Source organism: Boleophthalmus pectinirostris, unplaced genomic scaffold (assembly GCF_026225935.1).
Source record: "Boleophthalmus pectinirostris isolate CB_2022bp ecotype Guang Dong unplaced genomic scaffold, ASM2622593v1 HiC_scaffold_2, whole genome shotgun sequence".
NCBI lineage: Eukaryota > Metazoa > Chordata > Actinopteri > Gobiiformes > Gobiidae > Boleophthalmus > Boleophthalmus pectinirostris.
In genome coordinates this window covers 24,931,636-24,954,576 of record NW_026571152.1, presented here as the reverse complement: position 1 = coordinate 24,954,576, position 22,941 = coordinate 24,931,636, and the positions used below count along the sequence as shown (strand labels likewise).

Sequence of the window (22,941 nt, the reverse complement as noted above, 5' to 3'; positions counted from 1 at the left end):
GATGGCAACGTTATAAAAATACCAGGGCTGTTCTGATTGGCTGAGGCAGCACTTAGTCATAAATGAACCAAGAACCCAACATGACAGAAACAAATAATTTTATTTGAAAAATATTTCACTGCTGATACATACAATACACTCATCATACTCATATATATTTGCATAAAGTATACTCTTACATGATAATATTTAAAGATCTGATACATTATTGTCAGTGGGAGGGGTAGCAACATGGGGACACTGTGTTGTAGTGTAGAAACATTGAACAGAAAACCACTGGACCAGAGGAAACAGGGGAAGAAAGCTGCCGTCTCATTGGAGGAGGGCTGGGCAGACGCTGGATACATGAGGGAGTTTGGGTGTAATACAGCAAGAGGCCACAAGGTGTCTCCAATGTTGTATCCATTTTCTATGTGGAAACGCTAAGAACAATAGAGTGGGAAACAATGGGAAAAAATTCAAGATTTGTTTTCATTGCCAATGGAAGAAATCAAGCTTAATTTTACATTTAATCGCACTGTGGTCCCAAAATATATAAGCCCCATTTTAAGATTTTTGTTTTACTAATAAACTGAACATTGACAGCATTTTTACAGTTTTTCATTAAGTGTATTAATATCAAGACTACACTAAATTAGAGAGACAGGTTAACAATTGTGTAAACTCAATTTATTTTATCTTGTTTGGTGGCTTTAATGTAATGATGTCTTCTGTCTCCATGGCAACCTTTAAAATGTAAATAATAATTAAGTTCTTATATGACAGGACCCTCCTTCAGGCCCAGTCCTCCTCTAATCACACAGAGCCTTTGTAAGAGCAGAGTTCTGTTGGAAATATGAGAGACCCCCCCCTCCACCTCCGACCACAGAGAGTGATTAGAGAACATCATTCCTATACCAGTACTACCCTGTTGCGTAGCTTTCTACAGATTAGCCCTCTCAGCTCGAAGCTAGTTTGCATTGAATGTTTTAAGTAGCCACCTTTTGGCTCACAGAGTATCACAAAGCACTAACCAGCTCAGAGGTATTTGAACATCACCCATGATCAGCCGCACAAAGCCACCCAACAGCCATTTGTTTGAGCACATTTCCTGTGGTAGTATTTGGGCTTTGGGCTCAGTGAACCGTATGTGAAGTAGTGGAGAGGCAGTGTGACCCTGACGTCAGAGCTTTCTGCTGATGCTGAACAGGGAGCGGTACAAGAGCAGAGTGCAGCTAATGGCAGTGAACAATACTTTTCCTTCTAGATCCAAAGCCTTAGAGTTACAAGATATTACATCTCAGGTTTTAATTCAATAGTAGAGGTCTTCACAGTCTGATACAATCCAGTTTCTCATTGTATTTCACTTGATTTGTGCATTGCATTAATATTTAGGAATAAATCAACTTGAATGATTGCTCTTTGCCAATGCTGGGAGTCATTTACTGCAATATGGTGAGAAGCAGTCTAGAAAAGACCTCTATTGCACACTTGACCAGAGCAGCCTAATCGTGTAGACCTTTTGGGGTTGAGTGAAGGAGGGACCGTTCCCAGATGAACCTCCAGTAGAGGAGCGCTGTGCTTTCTGCTTTGTGTCTGTCCCATGAGACCTGCTGTAACTCTACTGTAAAGATAAACCATCTCAGGATAGCGCAGGAGTCCAGTGTTGGCCGAGGCAGAGTCACTGTTAGACAAAGTTCAGTCAGACGTGTTACTCTGGTTATGAAAAACATTTTACTAAACACTGCAAAGCGGCCATCTCATCACAGCATAGAAAGTTAAGTGTTGTTTAATGTTGAAGCTGGACCGCTGGGATAATCTGTTCATATCCTTCTTGTGTTCCGGGTCACTTGGAATGATGACTTGGAGTGGATCCAAACAGCGGCAGCTCTGCACCCTGTCTATACCTAGTGATCTTTTAAGAAGGCTTGTGTTTTTTACAGTGTAGTCATGGGGTAGTCCAGCAGTGGCTCTGGGGCAAACAGGAGTCATTGGACCATTACAAAGGCCAGGGCAGGTCACTGAAGTCCACGGGACCCCCTAGCCCGGCGTCTGCCTCCAAAAGGGACATGATGACCGCCATCGCCGCCTCGTTACTGGGACTGCTGGATCCCGGTTCGTCTATGATGTCTATACTGAGGTGGGAGTTGTCACCTGGACACAGAGACAAATATATGAAGAGGGGGAAGAACAGCATCAATAACTGTATAAAGTGGACTAAGTGAGTGTGATGTCCAGTGGTGGAGTAAGCAATTTGGGGGCCTCACTATAATGCACCGTTTTTTTTGTTTTGATTTGTTTTTGTTTTTGTTTTTTTATATATATTTATTGTCTGTTTTTCCCCATTGTTCTTGAGACTCATCTCTATTTATCTGAATTATGGTGGATTGGAAACTTGTCTTATTAGTTCGGTCGCCTACTAGAACTGAAAGTAGTTTTTTTTTCCCTATGACAATACATTTTTTGTTTATATCCATTACAAATGATTATTATTATTTTTCTTATGATTATTGTTTAAAAGTAAACTACTCTCATTTAATGTCATATTGAGAGAAAATCAAACTGATCAGTCAAATGAAGCTCACCGAGTCTAGCAGTTTTTTGGAGTTGAGGTTCATATTAGGAATGGGAATTTATTAATGGACTAAATAGCTAAATAAAAACACCAGGATCATGTAGAGCAGGTTAATATGAACATGTTAAGACAGAAATGACAGAGAGAGAGGTGTTGTTTTTTCAATAGAAAGTGAGTCAAAGGAGCTGAAGCACACCCACGATGACTTCCTATTTGGAATGTGGCCGCTAGCAGGTTGGCCATGTCTATTCTATATACAGTCTATGACAGCATCCATAAATGGCTTCATTATGATCAGTATGGGTAAGAAAGAATCCATTATTATATTGCATTTTTATTCAATTTTAATAACAACAACTTACTCATAATGGACTGGTTCGAGTAGGGGTAGCCCACAGAGTCAGGTCCAGGAATGATCGGCAGCTCAGGCGTTCCTCCATTTTGAATCTGTAATTGTCAAAGACACATTTACAGCTGCTCAACTTTTGGGTTCATTACACTTGAATATACTTATTGTTATGTAATAGATATTATGTGATGACACAGCCCATTTCTGTGGGAAATGCCTTCATATTTCAACAGTGCTGGGACTGAGGAGTTACCTTTTTCCCTCCCGGTGAGCAGGTGTCTGGAGGAGGGGTGCTGGTGATGTTCAGAGGACTAGAGCCACAGCTGGAAGGTGAGGAACCTCGGATCCTGAACAACACATGAAAAAAACACAAAACAAAACCAAAAAAAAGCAGACAAATCAGATTGTGTCAAACTGTTTTTTTACATTTTGAAACTATTCCATAGCCAAAACAATGAGAAGACAAAGCCAACTGGTATAATTTTAGCACCAGACTGTCTGCTTGGAGCAAGTCAGTGAACAGATGACAGACAAAAGACTCTCCTGTTAACCAAACTTTACTATATACAAGTTCCTTTATAGGGCTCATGTTGTCTTTGCTAAAATGGATGCTTTCTTTGGTTTGTCATCAGTAATTGTCAGAAGTGGCTTGGAAGTTGAGTAATTCAGTTTGTTAAAAAAACAACAACAACAACAACAACAAAAAACAAACAAACATTTAAACCAGGAAGGCTGCACTATATGAATCAAGAACAGAATTACTTTGGAGATGCTGCACTACCAATACCATAACCAAAAAGGGGTTATCATAAGTACAAATAGTTGGCCCATAGTCAAGCTGAGCTGTGTGACATTTTAACATTAGAAAATATTACCTCTGAATCTCCATCACTTCTTCAGCGATCATGCGGCCAATCTTGCCAGCCCCTGCTCTTGTCCCACCTGGAATTCCAGGCACTGTCTGCAATGCTCTTCGCCCCCCGCCTTCAAAATCCAAAACAGAAGATTTAGCCAAGAGCACAAATACATTTGCATAGTTATTCTAACTTACCCTCTGATGTGAGAACACTGTCCATACTCTGTGGAGAAGCTGCAGACTGAGGGTAGTCTGACCCTTCCATCATGGGACACCTGCAACATCAATCACAAAGAACACCCCTCAGTATTGGAGGAGGAAGGCTACAATCTACGACAGGGACTATTTCTAGTTTAATGCATTTTAGAGCTACATTTTCAAAATGCTATATTTAGGAACCATGACATTTATCTGCATCAAGTCGGAAAGGTGCAGGCACCATTCTCCTCATAATTCTCTTCATAATTATTAGAATTTGAGACATCCCAAATTCAGTATTGCAGAGGACTAAAAAGATACTTACGATACAACCGTGTTTGTGGACACGATGTACTCCACCTCCTTTGTCCAGGGGTTCATGAAGCTGAACCAGCGGCTGCGGAGCGTGATGAAGGAGCCATCTTTTATTTTAAACTTGTAACAGTTGGTGTTTATTTTCTCTCTCATCTGCAGCACTGTTGAGGAAGAGCAACAAGCACATGTTCATCATATTTTCATATTTTATATTGCTGTTTTTCCTATTGAAATACTTCATGCACAGTGTAATCCACATACCTTGTCTGTGACACTCTGCCAGATGACTGATGTCGTCCTGATGGAAATATTCATAGAAGGAGGTCCCGAGCAGCTCTTGGGGCAGGTAGGCGAGGATTGCTGTTGCTCTGTACAAAACAAGGCGCACCATAACATTATCATACCTGAACTGTATAACATCATAATGTACAGAGAAGTGAATCTATGATCTTACCTCTGGTCAACAAACACAAACTTGCCGTCGATGGCATGTCTGGACACATACTCCGTGGGTTTGACTCTGATGTCTGCGAGGCTGGGCTGAGGGACGATGTGAGGATGCAATCGGCCAATAGCCACTAGGCAGCTCAGGTTACACCCTTCATTGTCTGGCTCATTGTCTTCATCAAGGCCCATCTTTGTGGGAGGCCAGCTCTTCAGGTAGCCTGTGCTGTGGATGGTGCAGAAGCTCTTTCGATCAGCTGTAACCAAACAAGAGACAAGTGTTATATAGAGATACACAAGGGAGATCCCAATAGGAGCCTGGCCAGCACCATGCTGTGGGGAGGAAGGGGAATCTTACAGGCCAGTGAGCCGAACATTAGCTCTGGTCCTAGAACAGGACAACAGCTGTGCCTGTCTCACCTCTTCATAAACACTTACACAACATTCACAAAGCTGAAGGATGTGGATGTCTACTTGGTGACTGTTGTCATTTTATTACTATCTTATTATATGTTCAATAAATACTAAAGCTGTCTGTAAAATATACAAAGCTCAAAAATTGTGTTTGCTCATTTTAAAAGTAAAAGTAAACTAAGTACGAAATGCTACCCAAAACATGCTACATAGGTCTCCAGGAAGAACAGCTGATAGCTAAGGTCAATTAAATACAATCAATGAATGAACCTGCCCAGGGACGACAGGTGGAAATTAGCACTGCTGTTACAACCTGGCACAATTAATCTCTTCTGTTAAGGTTAATGTAAAAATTGTGCACTGTACCAGTCTCATTAAATAAAAAAAAAAATGGAATTGAATGTACTGTAATGAATGTACTGCATGTACTGTACTGAATGTTCTGTAATTGAAAAGGCAATTAACATATGGCACAAGGCCACTGGTGTACAGTTTGCAGTTTTAGTTTGTTTAGGTCAATAGTAGTTAAATCTGCCTAAAACTCAATAGTCCATTCTGGTCTGATTTAGAATGGTCTGCCTGACTGGACTTGAATGCTCCACAATGAAAGCCACTTAGAGCACACTCTACTTCCCTTCATTGAACAGATCCAGACATATGTTTCCTCTGCTCTCAGACCCTGCAGCACACACACACACAAACCCAATTCTGCTGAGCTTGTTGGATTTTAATATTACTTATCTGTCTGTGATCTGTCTGTGTGTGAATGTGGGGGTGTCAAACTTTTATGGACCAAAATTACCAAAATTTGACCAAATGGCATTTTAGAGTAAAATCATTTATAAAAGGCCTGTAAATCCATACATCTTGCTCTGGTACATTGAATCCTGTTGTGGATTGCAGAAGCACTTCTGATTTACATTTTGTTAAACAGCTTTGCCTTATGTTGCTCTCAACATTTTTTTTTTAATTATAACAATGTTTGCAGCCACTCCAGACTTCTCAAAATGAGTGATTAGGGTGTAGGTACAGTACTAAAATACCTTAGGAGATAAATACAGGTGTGAATTTTTGTCTAATGACTAGTCAGACTGTCTAGGAGAAGCATGAATTATTATCACAATGTCCTGTCATAACATACAGTAACAGTAATATATCATTCAATTCCAATGTAGATTATGCTTATTAAATACACACACACACTGGAGGGTCTGTTTGAAGATTTGAGAAGGTCACATGAATAAGTAACTACAACTGAAGGAGCCTACTTCCTGTGTTGATTAATAAAAAGGGTTGGGTGAGAATTGAGGTGTGATTCCTGGTTTAATGAGGATGTGGCTCTAAACATAGAAAGCCAAACACAGAGGAGGCAGAGCTTTCATTTCAACAACTCAGAGAACAAACAGACTTAAAAGTATGAAAGAGAGTGGAAAAGCCTTTGTCTGTAACTCCCAACACATCATAAGCCATGGGTGGTGTCCAGAGCTCTTTGCGTTGAGAACGAATGAATAATAATAGAAGCAATGTGTGCCACAGGTTAATATTCAGACTACAAATGACCCATATTTGAATCATGCCATTTACTACAGTTTATGGAGAATACGTCATTAGGCTTGTCATGATAATACTATATCGACTCATCATTCATTACATGACAGACGGAACAATAATGTTTGGGAGTCAATATTTTCTATGCTATGATTAGATTTGATTATGATTAGATGTGAACTGAAGAGGTTTGGAAAAAAAATAAAAAAAATCACTTCTCTGAGCCTTTATATAGATACAAACACAATTGAACTACTTAAGTGTTAAATTGTGCCATTTAATTATCACAGCTCATGATTTGTAACCATATAATATGATAGTTCAATAGGGAATGATTCTGCTTTTTTTTTTGTCGATGGCACAATTTTGTTTCAGTTTTATTGTTTCTCATCTATATTTTCTTCAGCAACACATCACACTTTAAACTTTATTATTGTGACAGGCCTAAATGTAACTGATAAAACTGACTGATTACAAAATATGCTTATTAGTGATGTAACAATAACTAAAATATCGTGATATCATCTCACAATAATATTGCAAGCTGTCAAAATGTATCGAATTACAAGTTCCTTTGCTTAAATGCATGGTTTTATAGTAGCAACATCTTATAAACACAGGGAACTACAAATCCCATGATTAATTTCAGTGCAGACAACATGAAGAAATATGTTTTTTATACTTGAATTCTTGGGATCATGACGGAAATGATTCACACCAAAATCTTGTCAAGGTATTTTAAAGCAGTAATGTGTCCTATCTATAATTGTATTAGTCTCTCCAAAATATCACAATAAATATTGTACCGTGAGCTGCATATCGTGATAATATTGTATCGAGAGATTTGGATATTGTTACATCCCTAATGCTTTATGTATGTATGCTTAAGAGAATACTACAAGCAGAGCTGGCCAGTTAATCAAATCTGAATAAAGACTGGATTTCAGTCATGTCTAATCATCAATGATGTGGTTGTGTCTTTTAAATCAGCTAATCCTCAATCACTAAAAGCATGTGGTTTGCAGCAGAGTCCAGATCTTGTAGGAATAAATTTAATTTGTGTTCAATGGCTCTGATTAAAAGCCTGTCTTGTCAATGTTAATTAAATCAATACCGATGTTATTCATATTTTTGCCATATTGCCAAGCCCTAACTACAAGGATTAAGCAGAATTAGTTTAACAATTTTTTTGTTCAGCTATGGGACTATAGGAGTAAAATTAAGGATATGAGGGGAAACCATAGTCTCCTCTATAATGGAAAACTCAGAATAGACATATAGGCATTGGTGGAAGAAGTACTCAATTTTGCTACTTAAGTAAAAGTACAGATATTGGCCCAAAGAAAAGTAAAGTAAAAAAATCTACTTAAGTACATTTTTAAACAGGTTCTTTAATACTTTATTAAAACTTATTATCTGCACAGAACACTATTCATTTTTACTATAAAGTTTAAAATATACTGATTTTAATAAAGATTTGTGTTGCACAACTGAATCATTTTTTCCCAGTTTTATTTGAATGTTTTAGTTTACTCAAATTATGAATGTGTAAAAACAAACCCCTCAGACGTTTCAGCAGGTCTTGCACAATAATAAAAATATATTTTTACTTTTCAGTCCATTTAAACAATGTAGTGAAGTAAAAAGTACAGATACCTGCTCTCAAATGTAAAGACTCTGCATAAATAAAGTCCAGATACCCAAATTGTGTACTTAATTACAGTACTTATCTACTTCTACTCTGTTACACTCCACCACTGTGCATTGGGATAAGCATAAATGTACATAAATCTGTGTAGAATTGTGCACCTTTTTTCTTGGAGCAGGTTGAAGGGAAGTCTTTGTCCTCCACTTTGACAGACGGCCTGTTACACTTCATTCTGCAGAAAAAGGAGCGTCTGGCCCCCGAGCACAGTCGAGAGGGTCCGGGGGTGATGTCTGTCTTAACGGGAAGACCAGCTGCCAACACACAATACACAAGAGCATGTGTTCACTTCACAATAAGCACTGATGTCATAGTGCAGCCCTTCACATGGCTCCGTCTGTTATCCAGGGCCTGATAATAGACCGAGTTGCAAAACATTTTCTTTTTTTGAAAATCCATTTTCAGTTCAATCTGAGGTTTCTCAAAAGGATATCAGACCTTCAGTGTTGTAATATAGTACAGAATGAAAGCACAAATAGCTGTTGCATCACATAAGAGCCATTACTAACTAAGCTTTGAGCCAGAGACATGAATAGAAGCATAAAGAACTTTCCTTATATGCATTTTTGTTCATTATTTAATACATAGTGCTGGACTCCGATTTGATAATTGCACCACTCATTCATTAATTGTGCAAAGACTGCAGTTCAGGAACCATTAAAAGAGATAATGCATCTCAAAGGGCTGTATTTAATAAAATATTTAAAGTATTTAGATATAATGTTCTATTCAAAGAACAAAACACCTTGTTGTACCTATAGTTAAGAAAATGAAAACATTTCACTAACTGAAATGTATGGGATTCTTGTAGTAATTTATGAGTTCATACTTTATGCTTTTCTCAATTGTTTTTGCTCCTGTCGTTTACAGTATGCACTCTAAACAGAATCCTACTTTTAAACATGTATTTAATCTAATTGAAATTGCACACTTTTCTTCCTTCCAAAATGGTGCAGCCCTACTCCAGTGTGTATCCTGACTCACTCTTAGCGTCGATGAGCCTCTCTCGTGGAGCTGTATCAGAAGACGACAGCTGTTCTTTGACCTTTGCGATATCCTTGGGGTGAAGGTAGTCAAACAGACTCTGTCCAATCAAGTCATTCTGGACACAAGAAATAAGGTTCAACATAAGATAAAACCCAAGACTTCACAGACAAGTGCATAGAACAGACATTTAACTTAATCTAGCACATCAGGAGCGGGCCCAAAAGGTTGCATAAATAATTCAGGTTTTGGATTTTAAAACTGGAGTAACTTAAATAAAAATACAAATCAGTTAAGCTTAAGTAGAAATGAAATATATTAAATTGACATATGTTTTTGAGGTAAAAGTATATTTTATTTTACATACCTGACTGTAGTTTAAAATCTTATAAACAGATTCGGAAACAAAGAGGATTTTGCCACGATCACACCCAACAACAAAGAGGAACCCATCTGCTGCCTGCAGAAATGAAAAGGACAAGGAATATGAATAATTAAATGGTGCCTACTGTACAAATGTGACATTTTAACAAAGCACATTATCGTTATGTGGACAACAGGAGCAGGCCTGGACTTGTCATGCAGTTCTATTATAAATACTGCACAAAACTGCTTTTTCATTCAAGAAATAAAAGTGACTGCATCTAGCCTAAAGTACTTACTCGCAATATTAAGTGTTTGAGCTCATCGTCTGAGAGAAAAGAAGGTTTGTAGTTTGCTTCTGTGTATGGGTTTGCAGCACCTGTACAACAACAAAACCACCATATTTCGTCTGATCAAAGAATTGTATTCCATATCAACTTAAATAAAAAAGTCAGCATAGTTAGCATAATGTTTTGTAAGCATAAGTATTGTATGTATGTTTTGATACAATATTAAAGTAAGGTATGTATTAGTTAATTGAAGTTATCTGACCTCTGAGTGTCTTCATATGCTGGACAGCCATGCGCAGCACTGTGAGCTTGTCCAGTTTGCGGGACATGGCGTTGCATGTGGGCACCAGCGAAGCCAGCTCATCGATGAAGCTGTTCATTTTATCCCGACGCCTCTTCTCGATCTGACTGTGAGCTTCCCTGAGGGTGAACAATATACAATATACATTTAGACAATTGACCCACACTTTCAGTTATTGTCAGTCTTTAACAACTCAAATACCACACACTAGAAAATATGGACCATTAAGCATTGACATACTACAGCCAGGCCAGCCCTGAACATTAAATCAGTCAATCAGACAAACACATGGTCCATATGTGTCAAAACAAACCTGACAGTTTTCATGTAAAAAAAAAAAAATGACCATCTACCTGAATATGAAGACTAAGCACTGGCAAATTGAAGTAAGAAGTTATAGATTTGATTCTAAATGATACAAGGATATTAGAGAAGATATTTAAGAACAAATGCCTGCTGTAGTTGGACAGGCAAATAATTTTTCTAAGAAAGTATTTGCAGAGCACCTGATTCCAGACCATGCTGCATATAAACAGAAAGTAGGGGAGCTGGCCAGAGTAACTGACAGCCCTCTGTACAAAATCAAAGGAAAGATAGGAGTCATTTTACCTGGCATTTTTTATCCGGCCCTGTTGGTCACTAGAATGGGAGAAACAGAAAATATTACATTAGAATTTTCATCAATGAATTTAAAGCTATTTTAAGTAGAACTTAAAGAGAGCAAGAGAGGTGTGCTGGCCTGATTGTGTAACCTGAATTAAGTTAATCATCAGCATCAAAGCTTACGCAACCTGCTAGGGTTACATGGCACAGTACAGCCAGACAGCTGATTCAATACAAATACTGTATGACGTAGGCTTCAGTTATGTAAAATGTAAGAATGAGGAAAAAGTATCCCACCACCTGGACAATACTAGATTACATCCTCAAACACTGCCCACTTCTTTTCTCTTTTCATTTTGGAAACTACCATTTTTCTTCAATGTTTTATCAAAATGAAATTGATACCTTTAACAGTAAGTATAGTCATATGTGCTGTTTAGATCAGATTTCCATGGTAACGGCATGATCTTACCTCCCCAGTTTATCCTTGTCTGGGTCCATGTCACTAATGAAAGAGAACACACATGAGTTGAGTGAAAGGATACAGAACAGTCAAACAGAGTTCACAGGGAAGGGCTCAGACTTTAGTCACAAATCATTACAGAAAAAATACAAGATTTCATTTTTATGTCTGTGTTTTATGTTTAGACTTACTCAAATGAAAATCCGTCAATTCTGTAAAGAAGCACAAATTTATACCATCAGTTTTTCTGTTTGTATGTTACATGACAACACTGAATTAACAGTTAATTATGTTACCAATTATGCATTTATATGGTTTTCCAATTAGCATGATCCAGTATGTTCTACTTCATCAAAATGTGCAAGTAACACCATCACTTCACATTCTAATTAAAGGTACACCATGTCACTTTTTGACTGGTGGTCCGTCACCTGCTTGTTTCCATGGATATATCATTGCTCTGCCTGGAATGTTCCACAATATAACATTAAACACCTCTAACTTACATTTATTAAATTACAGGTGGTTTTATATCTGTAAAATACCTAGAAAAACAGGCATTCTGACTCTGAGCAAGGTTGCCTCTCCATAGATTTGACCTGTAACTTGGTCTGGTTTGGGCTCCAAGATAATAGAAAGGTATAATACCATACTGTGGAACATGCTCAACAAAGCAATAACAACAAAGCATTTGACAGACCCTCCAATAGAAAAGTTACACAATGCACCTTTACTGTTTTTTTTTTTTTCAATTTTAATATTTATTTGATGTAGTTTTGATATAACAACAGGCTCAGTGAGAGGAGCCTGTGTGAGTAGTGGTGTGCACTCACTGGTAGTCCGTGGTGCTCCCCTTCCTCTTGCGGGTGTAGTCCATGCCGGGCGTGCTGATGGAGCTGGAGATGAGATCAGTGGAGCCCGGGGACATGAAGTCTGACATGGTAGACGAGATGTCCATCCTTTGATCTGCCATCAGGTCATCTGCACAAATGAAAACACTGTCATTACAATGAATGTCATCTCTTAATTAGGGGTGTATAAAAACATTGAAATATCGATATATCTACTGTTTAATTTGATTATACAGTATTGATATCATGGGCTGCTATATCAATAGATTGCCAAGAGTGTCTTTTTGGTATATTTTACAAAATTATTTTGTGAAACAGCTACAACTGTGTTGCTTGTTTGGCGAAAGGAAAATTTTACAGTTTTGTACACATATATTGTGAAGTGTATCGAATCAAATGGAAATATATTGTATCGAACTGTATTGAATCGAACGTGCACGGTATCAAACAACGTATTGTGCTCTATATATCAAAGTATGCATTGTATCTGCAACTTTTTAATGATACCTAGCCCCACTCTTAATACTATTCAATATAAATGCAACATAAATAATTAGGTGTGTAAAAATATCGAAATATCGTATAATTTAATGTGATGATACAGTATCTATATCGGGGACTGTTGTATCGATATGTCATCAAGAGCATTTTTAGTATATTTTACAAAATTATTTTGTTACAGCGCTACAGTTTTGTTGCGTTTAGAGAAAGGAAACTCATTTATATGACACATTTGACATTATCGCTGTTTTGATGATTAAACTGTGCATGTTTCATATGAACTTTGCACAAGAAGTGGTTTAACAAAGACTTTTAGTATCACAGCCATGAATTAGCCATTATTTTTTAATGAACCGTATCGAATCGATTTGAAATATATTGTATCAAACCAAAAGCGCACTGTATCGAGATGTGTAAAGTATTGTGGCCTAAGTATCGAGGTATGTATCGTATTGGCAACTTTTTAATGATACCCAACCCTCTAAATGATAGTACAGTATAAAATTAGGGTTGTAACAATATCCAAATGTCTCGATAACATACTTTCACGATATTCATTGGAATATTTTATGAAGGCTAACAAAATTATGAATATGCAACTTTTCTCTCATCATAATCCAAATGATTAAGATTTAAAAGTGCTTAATAACAGTTATTTCACCATGTAGGTGGACAAACAGAGCAAAGGATCATGGTGTATGAAGTTCTGTTTTTTTAGCTGTTGCTGCATCATAATAATGTATTTAAGCAACTTGTAATTTGATATATTTTCATGGTCCATGATATTACTGTGAGACTTCTGACAATACAATATCACAATATTTTGGTTATTGTTACATCCCTAGTAATAAATATGCATAAATGTATGACATGGTAGACGAGATGTCCATCCTTTTATCTGCCATCAGGTCATTTCCACAAATGAATACTTATACTTAGACAAATTTTTATTGAAGAACAAAAACACTGTCATTACTGTGAAGACAATCTCTTCATACTACTCAGTATAAATGTATTTTTATTGGCCAGGAGAGGGGTAATAACATGACAGGCCAAACATTTTTGTATATGATTGGCCTACTATAATTTTAGCTCCAAAGCCTTGGGTTATGTTCCAGTGACTGCATTAATCAAGAATTATGTCATATACAGATTTCTTTCAGCTGTGACTGTAAAATTATAGGCTACTGCTTGAGTTTTAAGCAGTAGCCTATAATTTTACATATTTTACATAATTGTTTTGTTTGACCGCTGTTTTGTCTTTGTCTTATCAGACCAGACTGAACTAATAATGGGCTGGTATTAGGCTGGTTAGTAGCACTTGGATGGGAGAGTGCTGAGAGATATGGTACATCATCATTTGGAGGCAATATTAAAAATAATGAATATTACAATATATGAGCACATGCACAGTAGTTGCGTGGGAATGTAGACAGATTTTGCATATAATTGCTACAGCTAATACCCAGACTAGCTGTGGAGGCTTTGCAGATGCTAAAAACATCAATAGACATATTAAAAGAATGTGAGAATTGAAATTAATTTATGTCAGACAAAAAAATCTAGGCCATATCTCCACTCACCTTGCTTCTTGTGTGTGTGCACACTGGTGTATGAATGTGAACTACTTAAATTAGACTGTCGTAAAGTGTTGTGCAATTAAAAAGTCCCTAACAAATCCCACACATGTACAGAAAACACAAAACGACCAATTTTTAAACTCTTTTCTGTAGTGAATCCAATGTGGTGTGTTAAATAAGAAGTGACATCTCTACTGATGGCCCTCAAGGTAAATCTGTTGTATTGAGCACAAAAAGTCCAGTGTAAAGTGTAAAAGGTTGTGTGATACATTTCTTTACTGCCTCCCAGAGAGAGTCTGAGTGTCTGAATACTCACCACAGATGTTCATCACAGCTTCTGTGTTAAAATCATCTCCTTCCATCCACACTGGAGCCCTCAACTATGAACAAACAAACAGAAGATTTACCCTTTAACAATTTACTGTGAGTAAAACAGCTCAGAGAAAGACCTTCATCTGGGTCAGCTACGTGAACAGGAAGCTGCCATTGTCCTTATATCTGGATGTATAGTATTCAGTCTGTTATGTGGAGCTTGAACCAGGTCATGGCAAAGTTGTAGCACAATCACAAACAAACACAATGAACAGAACACAAAATAACATCTCCTTCAGACACACAGCAAACATACAATCATACATGTGATTGTACAGAATTTAACATTTAGTTATATATTATAAAGTTGATAATTAAATCAAAAGTTAGTAATTCGTTTTCACTCAGTGTGCCATCTTCAGAACATCAGTTCATAATGTCATTTGACCTGAAGTAAAAGAATTCCCAGTGCTGAATGAAAGAAATGTGTGCAGCTTGTTTAATAATGTAAGTCACCTGGTCTATAGCCATTGTATTTCTCAGAAATTACATGTTTAGTCCTGTTAACAGTTTTCTGAATTGTTTGCCAACACTAATAGATCAAACTAACAGTCCAAAAAGGCACAGGCACAAGCAATTGCTATGACTCTGTGCAGAACAATACGATTTGATTATTATGTGAATCCAAGCATTGCAATGCATTGTATTCTTGTAAAGCGCTTTGAGTGCCTTGAAGGTGGAAGAGCACTATATAAAAATGTGACCATGTGTGACCATTTATTCTGACATCTGTTTTACCAATTTAAACTACAGGGGTCCATCTGCTAGATTACACTCCAGGGACCAGACCAACACCAGTTCACCAGTGAGACTCTTGAAAGACGCTGACTGGAAATATAGGTTAAGCTCTGACCCACCATCGGTCGCACAGTTTAGCCTTTGGCCAAGTAGCTTCCTCCTCTTTATTGGCATAACCAATAATAATCCAGTGACCTTACAGAAAGCCTGACTGTATGAAGCTGGAGAGGAGACTGCAGTCATTACCTGGACTGGAGACTGGAACAGCGCTCCTGGATGGCCCTGGCTTTGGGTGGATCAGTCTGGTCTGCTCCGTGTTGAATTGGTCTGGGTCTGATGGGATTCGGTCTGACCTAGTTTCATTCGGTTTGGTGGGGTTTAGTCCTCCTTGCCTCGATATGATCTTATGTTTCAGCTACAGGCACAACTAGTCCAACTCTGGAGAGAGACAAACATTGAAAAGTCATCAGTAATGTGGAGAGTGTTGTGTTTTAAATGTGAAATGTGCAGACACACTACTCATACTCAATCCTTTTTTATCAATAACATTCAGAGCCATTACGACTGTGGGGAGTGGACAATACAATATTAAACAGTTTTTAGAGCTGAGATCACAATTTCATATTCATTCCCATTCATGCAGTTAGTATATTTTCATCCTTCATTAAGGGGGTAACCAAAGTCATCAGCAGATTCTGAAAGTTCACACTTCACTGTGATTGATTAAATCTGCCTGTCACTCACTCAGAGTATGACAGAGACTGACCAACAGGAGAATTGGAAGGGGAACTGTTTTTGCTCAACACAGACACTGGATTTGATCACAATTGGATTTTTTATTGCCTCTCTAGCCAAATCCTGTGGCATTTTATAAAATCTGCTAGCAATTTGAAGTTGTAAAAGGAAAAGTCACAAAAGGACATTTTCCAAAATCATCCAGCCCTATTTACGGACATTCCATTGAGTCACTATGTCTTCATGGACTGATATATGTGCACCTATCATGTCTGTATGTAATGAACCAAACCAGTGCAGCTTTGAGACAAAAATGTAACTCAGTGAATGGAGCACAGTGAGAACAGCATGTATGACCCTGGTGTGTGACGTGCAGTGACGGCAGCAGAGCAGGCTGGGACTGAGGTGAGGTGTGAACACAGGCTGGGTCAGGACAGACCCAGGCTGAAGGAAAACAAGTGTCACAAAGGCACTGGAGGAGCTGAAGGGAAAACCACAGAGTCAAGAGACACTGTACAAGCTGAAAGAAAAGCACTGAGTCAGAGACACTGGAGGAGCTACAGAGGGAAAACCCAGAGTCACAGAGACACTAGAGGAGTTGAAGGGAAAACCACAGAGACACTGGAGGAGCTACAGAGGGAAAACCACAGAATCACAGAGACACTGGAGGAGCTGAAGGGAAAACCAGAGAAACACTGGAGGAGCTACAGAGGGAAAACCACAGAGTCACAGAGACACTGGAGGAGTTGAAGGGAAAACCACAGAGACACTGGAGGAGCTACAGAGGGAAAACTACAGAGGCACTGGACAAGCTGAAGGGAAAACCACAGAGACACAAGAGACACTGGAGGAGCTGAAGGAAAAGCCACAAAGACATTGAGACACTGGAGGAGCTACAGAGGGAAAACCACAGAGTCACAAAGACACTGGAGGAGCTACAGTGGGACTGGAAACTGGGTCAGCCAGTCTCTACGGTCCAGCCGCCTCATCTTCCTCCTCCTCTGCCTCAATGAGTCAGTTGCAGACTCCAGTACTCAAACTGAGATACTGCTCCAGAACCACTCCTCCACAACAAGGACAATAGTAAAGCTGCCTTTAGGTGCTAGGGAGAAGACTAACCTTTCCACTTAGGCCAATTCACCCATTCCTGTTCCAGAAAACAGGTTTGGAGTGGTATGGGCCACTCCGAGTTTAACATAGGTGAAAAGCCTGAGCCGGAGACATTTCTGGACAATAACAAATATACAAGCATAGTGCACAGACACTAAGTGGAAATATAGATGAAAGAGAGATTAAGACTACCATTCTAAACTGGTGAGCCCAGCCATGATGTATTTTCACATATCACCACTAGATGCTAGTTACTTTATCTGTTTATATGTCTGACAGTGTGCCAGCTGACAGAAGATGACCAGAGAGCACAGGTGAGCCTGAACAAAGACCAGGTGAGGGAAATGTCTGAAAATAGAGGTTTAAGAATCAGCTAAATGTGAAAAGACATCAGTGTAATCCCTCAGTCACCCAGGTAAACTCAATTGCAAAATAATAATCATTTCTCATCCATGTGGCTTCTTCAGATCTGGTCATCTTAAAAACTTCTGCCCAGTTGACAGTCCAGTTCTTTTACTTCGTGAAATTACTGTAAAACTACCCACAAAAATGCTGCAACTCCATTATAATTATAAAATGCTCAAATGTGTCGCGCATAATAGCTCGGTGGACTCAGATCCACAAAAGACATACATGATTGAGTTCAAAAACAAAGCCAGTTTGATTAGCAGCCTCCACCAAATCCACAGGGTTTATTTAAAAACATATTCTCACCATATTATGCCTGCAGCTTTATGATCTCTCTATGAACAACACAGGCATGAACCAGTGAGTCATTCATGTAAGTGTTGGCTCCGAGCACTCACACAGGTGCTTCAGGAAATCTGGCCTTTAGCCACTGCCTAACCACAACATCGCACGAGACATTAACTAATTATAGGCTAAATATAAATCTGTATCTTGAATCCTCCAACTATTTAATGATCAGACAAAAAGGAGAATGACCCTAGTGACCTGCTACTGTACAAGACTCACTGCACTGTGCGTACTAGCCCCTGAAGCACTTACAGCACATCACACAGATATCCTTTAAAAATGATTTACACCCACTGCTGATGTCTGTTAAATCATACAAAACGTCCAACTACTTCCACACACAAGCAATATTTTTATAATCTAAAAACCTGGAAAAAAAAAACACAACTAAATTGTAGAAGCATAATTTGTTTAAAATATTACATAGGAGGATAATTTCAAAGTTGTGTAAAATAAAAGTTACCTAAATAAGTCTGAAATACTGACTGTTTTGAAGTCTGGATAGTTTATGTGGAAAGAGTCTGATTATGGCGTCCAGCTAACACACACTCACATTTACGTCTGCGGTTTATTTGCATTGAGTCAGAGCAGAGCACATACTAGTTCTCTCATCTCTCCCTCACACTGTGCTGCAGAACTCAGCCTCTTGATGCATTTAAATAAATCTGGAATAATGCAAAAAAAAAAGTAATACCTGTCTAGCCAATTTCCCTTCTATATTCTGTTCAAATCCAAGAGTCTGGAGCCATTCAAATATGGAAAAGATTTCTTCTAGAATATTGTCATAACAATCAGAACAAAATATATTACTTCTTTTACCTGCGATGGCCAATAGTTTGGTGCTTCAGTTGTTGATTCTGAGAAAATCCATGCTGTTTCTCAGTCCTTTATGTTTTTTTTTTTTTCCATTACTGTTTGGCCTGGGTAAAACTACATACCACATATACCGCATTCTCCTCTAAATATTCAATTTACAATACTTTAAATCATGGCTAAAAAGAAATTTAGCAGAATCAAAATAGGGGTGGGCAACATGCCAAAAAATGTATATCATGATTTTTTTTAGAGACAAATTTCTATTTTCTCATTTTTCATTTAAACTTTGTTTCTTTATATTTCCTTGCAGAGGAAACTAAAGTCAACATCTTCTTCTGAAAATTCTTTGCTGAAGCTGACGTGAGAGGGAAAAGTGTTTGCGGGTAGAGCTCTATTCAAGTAGCAGATAGCAGATCCTCATAGGGATGAGAATGCAATTCAATCACCATATCGCCCGGCCCTACTTCAAGGTGGTGTTAACCAGGGCTAGAGTACTTACTCTGCAGTAATTATTACTTTAGAGATCCCCATCTACAATAATAAAATAATGTAAATCAATACACAACACCTTCAGTAATACTACACCATTAATACTTTCTCATTTCAGATAAAATATTTTTTTGGAGGAGGTTAACTATTTATTGAAAGTACTTTTTCTTTGTACTAGTGTGGATGTTTTGTTATTTTTCAGACATGTACAATTAGATTTGAGCTGTAGAGGGTTGAATAAATAACTATGGCACATTATAAATGCTGTAGAGGGTTGAATAAATAACTATGGCACATTATAAATGCAAACTAGCTAGGTGTAGTGTGTACGTGTTTTATTCTGCCATGTATCCATTGCAGATCATGTTTTAATGATGTTGTACATTTAAAATATTTTTTGCCAGATAATACATTAGTTTCAATATTTTGCTTTACATTCTTCTATATTTTCTTCAGCAAAATATCACACCTTGGTAGCATTGTTAGAGAATCATGATAAGTTATTATGGCCAATAGAATTTTAGGTTTAGGTTTACTTTGCTTTGGAAAGCAAAATGTTTTAAATGTTAAAATGCTGCCATCTCCAAATAACTTAAGATCAAACTAAATTAGGATTCTTTCTTCCTGAAAGACATCTGTTAATTTAAGTATCTCCACAGTTTAGCGGGACAGATGGTCTCTAGCCATGAGTGTCAGCTTCTTGTTAATAGGTGGTATTTTGAGGATTATTGTTCATTCAAAAGGCACAATACTTAATTTTAACTGTTAATTACTATGGCAACAGAGCAAGATTTTCACCCTGAAATGCATGGATATGCTGCATCTTTATCATATTTATCATAACTGTATGGCCGTAGGTCCCAGCATCTCATATATCAGGACCTGATCCCCAAGAAGCTGATCTTTTGGTGAAATCTCAAATATAGTGATTCAGTGTTTCGACATTTTAATGAAGCTCTATACTCAAACAAAATTTCTTAAATACTCACTTGCACCTTCGGTGGGTGATGGGTAGAAGTCACCAATTACACTCTGTGTGTGTGTGTGTGTGTTTGTGAAAAAATATAAATGAAAAAACGTTAACTGCACAAATTTTGATTTTAAAAAAACGTGATATGTCAGACAAGTATCAAATAAATCAAGATTACCAGCATATTACAATGTATGTTTGTTAAGTACACTCACGCGATATTGTGCAAATATTAGATGTTTGGGATAAATTCGAAAGAAGTAAATCGTATATGTTGCATTATCATAAAGTTGTCCATTGAGAAGTCATCCTTTGGCACACGCCGCAGAGGACTGCAGAAGCAGCAGTCACACACATTTCCACAGCTTATGCCAACACAGTGTCACGATACATGTTATAACCACCCTGGCTTAACACTTGTGTCCTGCTAATAGCTCGGTATGTGCTACGATCACCGTGCGAGCGCAATGTGATTCAGATACATTACGATGGACCCACCGATGTCCAGTCCCGACAACAGATTGGGTATGGGGGGAGAAGCCCACCGAGGCCTGTTTACATAGCTTTAGCTTAGCCTTTTAGCATGGTTCGCACTACTGGGGTCACGTTAGTAAGCACATCCCCTGGTACTTACCAAACATCGAGCTTCTTAGTTCGAGGTTTATGGACTGACACATTTACTCCGACAAAGAATAGTATATAAATAAAAGGCACTGCGTTGTATTTCAACTATATTAACCTCGACACCAAATAGTAGCATAGCGCTAATAGCTAAGCTAACTGTGAGGACTTGGCCAGCAGCTAGCGTCCCTCCTCCTGCTCCAGAAAACCACACTGACATGACCACAGCGATGGGAAAACATCGACGCTACGAGACGCGGATTGAAGCCTTGCAAACCCCACAGTGCAATGCCACGGACACATAGCAGTCCCGTTATCATGTCATACTTACAGTACATTCAGCAGAAGTCAGGATCCATTTAAAGTCAGTGAATAACGCGTAATAGCAGTCCATAGAACTGTGACATAAACGATTTTCTGTCGGTGACCCAGTTTCTCTTCACCGTCATGCCTGTCGGACCACTAACCTAGTTTTTCCACCAATGGCGTGCGTGATTCCTCCGTGCAGGCCCCGGCAGCCAATCAGAGGCAAGTTCACCGCGGGGAAATATGACTGACGTGCGGGCGGACCAATGGCGCGGGGGGCAGAGCGGAATGTACGAGCTGCTTATGAGCGTGTGGAGAACACTGCATTACGAGACGTCCAGTGGCTTTGGCTCCTCAGGAGTTGGCCCCACTCCTGATTATGCTCTACGCAGCCAGACCATGTCGGCTATTCTGATACCTACGTCTGATATTACTTTTGCTATTCTTAAATATCAGCAATGGAGCCAAAACACAGGGTATTACGTGTTTCTTATGTAAGAGTTCGTTCATTCAGTGTGACAAGCATGTCCTTACCGTATCTATCATTTATACGCGCCCATGAAGATACTTAACGAAGGTTGGCAGTTTATTTACCAACGTTGGGCAGGATTATAATGGATGATCAGTTTATGTAGCTGTATTTAAGTGGGAGCCTTTCGTATAAGCAAAAAGACGCCAAATCATACCAAAAGTACACTTGTGCCCCCTCTGGTGACCAGTCTAGCCTATAACCAGAGACTGCATGCCTATAACTTACAGCAGTCGAAAATTATATGCAGCCTTTGAGACCAATCAAGGCTAATCTAATGTAGCCTACATTTTTGAAAATTACAGAGAAAAAAAATCTGATGCAGAAAAAACTAAATTAAAGGGTAGGCTCGTTTAAAGTAACAAAAGTAACTTCACACCATGATAAACAGTCCTTGTTCACTTCAAAATACTAATGTCTATCTTAGGGAGGAACAGGCTGATGTGGCAGTGTTTGAGAATGTAATTTGACGATAGGATACTCATGGCATAATCAGTGTGCAGTCCGCTGCTCTTCAGTTTAAATCACGTGGCCGAGAGAAAGGGACTTTGTTAGTTCTGGGATATATAAGAACAGTATATCAAAATAAACCAAAAATATATCATTGACATTATAAACCATGCAACAAAGATAAAAGTCTTTGACATTTTATAATTCCCCTGTAGCTTTTTTAAGCAATCAGTGCTCTCTTATGAGTGGACACAACAACTGAGAATTACGTTCATATTAAGAAGTTAGTTGACGCAAGAACAGAAGAAGCAGTAGACTTCTCAAAACACTAAGACAGGCCTGGGCACTGTACATTCCAGTGCCACATACGGCTCTTTGGTTGACTTTGATCGACCACTTTAAACTAATTTGGAATTACAAAATAAACATATTTTATAATTTTACCTCATGCAGGGACTAAAGCTGCATTGCTTTTTGTTTAGAAGTGTTTTTTTTTAATTCACATATAAAATGAAGGAATATGTGTGCGTACAATTAATATTATGCAGAACTGAGTTAAGCATTTTGGCCCAGCCTGCCACAATATTTTCTGTTTCTCATGTGGCCCCATGGAAAAAATAATTGCCCATCCCTGCACTAAGACGTAGTGGTATAGATTCATGTGTTACAGCTTAGCGTGATACTTTATTGGTGATGAGGGAAATTCAAGTTTTGCTGCAGCAACATTTAT

At 38.3% G+C, this 22,941-nt stretch overlaps 1 protein-coding gene across 1 annotated transcript; it reads right to left on the bottom strand.

Annotated features, from left to right (window-relative positions):
- Positions 1-81: 81 nt before the first annotated feature.
- bmal1a (basic helix-loop-helix ARNT like 1a) lies at positions 82-21,387 on the bottom strand. The gene is made up of 20 exons (XM_020934876.2): positions 21,258-21,387; positions 15,676-15,867; positions 14,636-14,699; positions 12,221-12,368; positions 11,579-11,599; positions 11,397-11,429; positions 10,931-10,960; positions 10,283-10,440; positions 10,030-10,109; positions 9,735-9,827; positions 9,368-9,485; positions 8,488-8,637; positions 4,727-4,973; positions 4,534-4,640; positions 4,283-4,433; positions 3,955-4,034; positions 3,779-3,887; positions 3,157-3,250; positions 2,917-3,001; positions 82-2,133 (listed from the first exon to the last, which is right to left on the bottom strand). The coding sequence occupies exons 3-20, from the start codon at positions 14,679-14,681 to the stop codon at positions 1,979-1,981; spliced, it is 1,905 nt and encodes a 634-aa protein (XP_020790535.2). The 5' UTR covers positions 14,682-14,699; positions 15,676-15,867; positions 21,258-21,387; the 3' UTR covers positions 82-1,978.
- Positions 21,388-22,941: the final 1,554 nt, after the last annotated feature.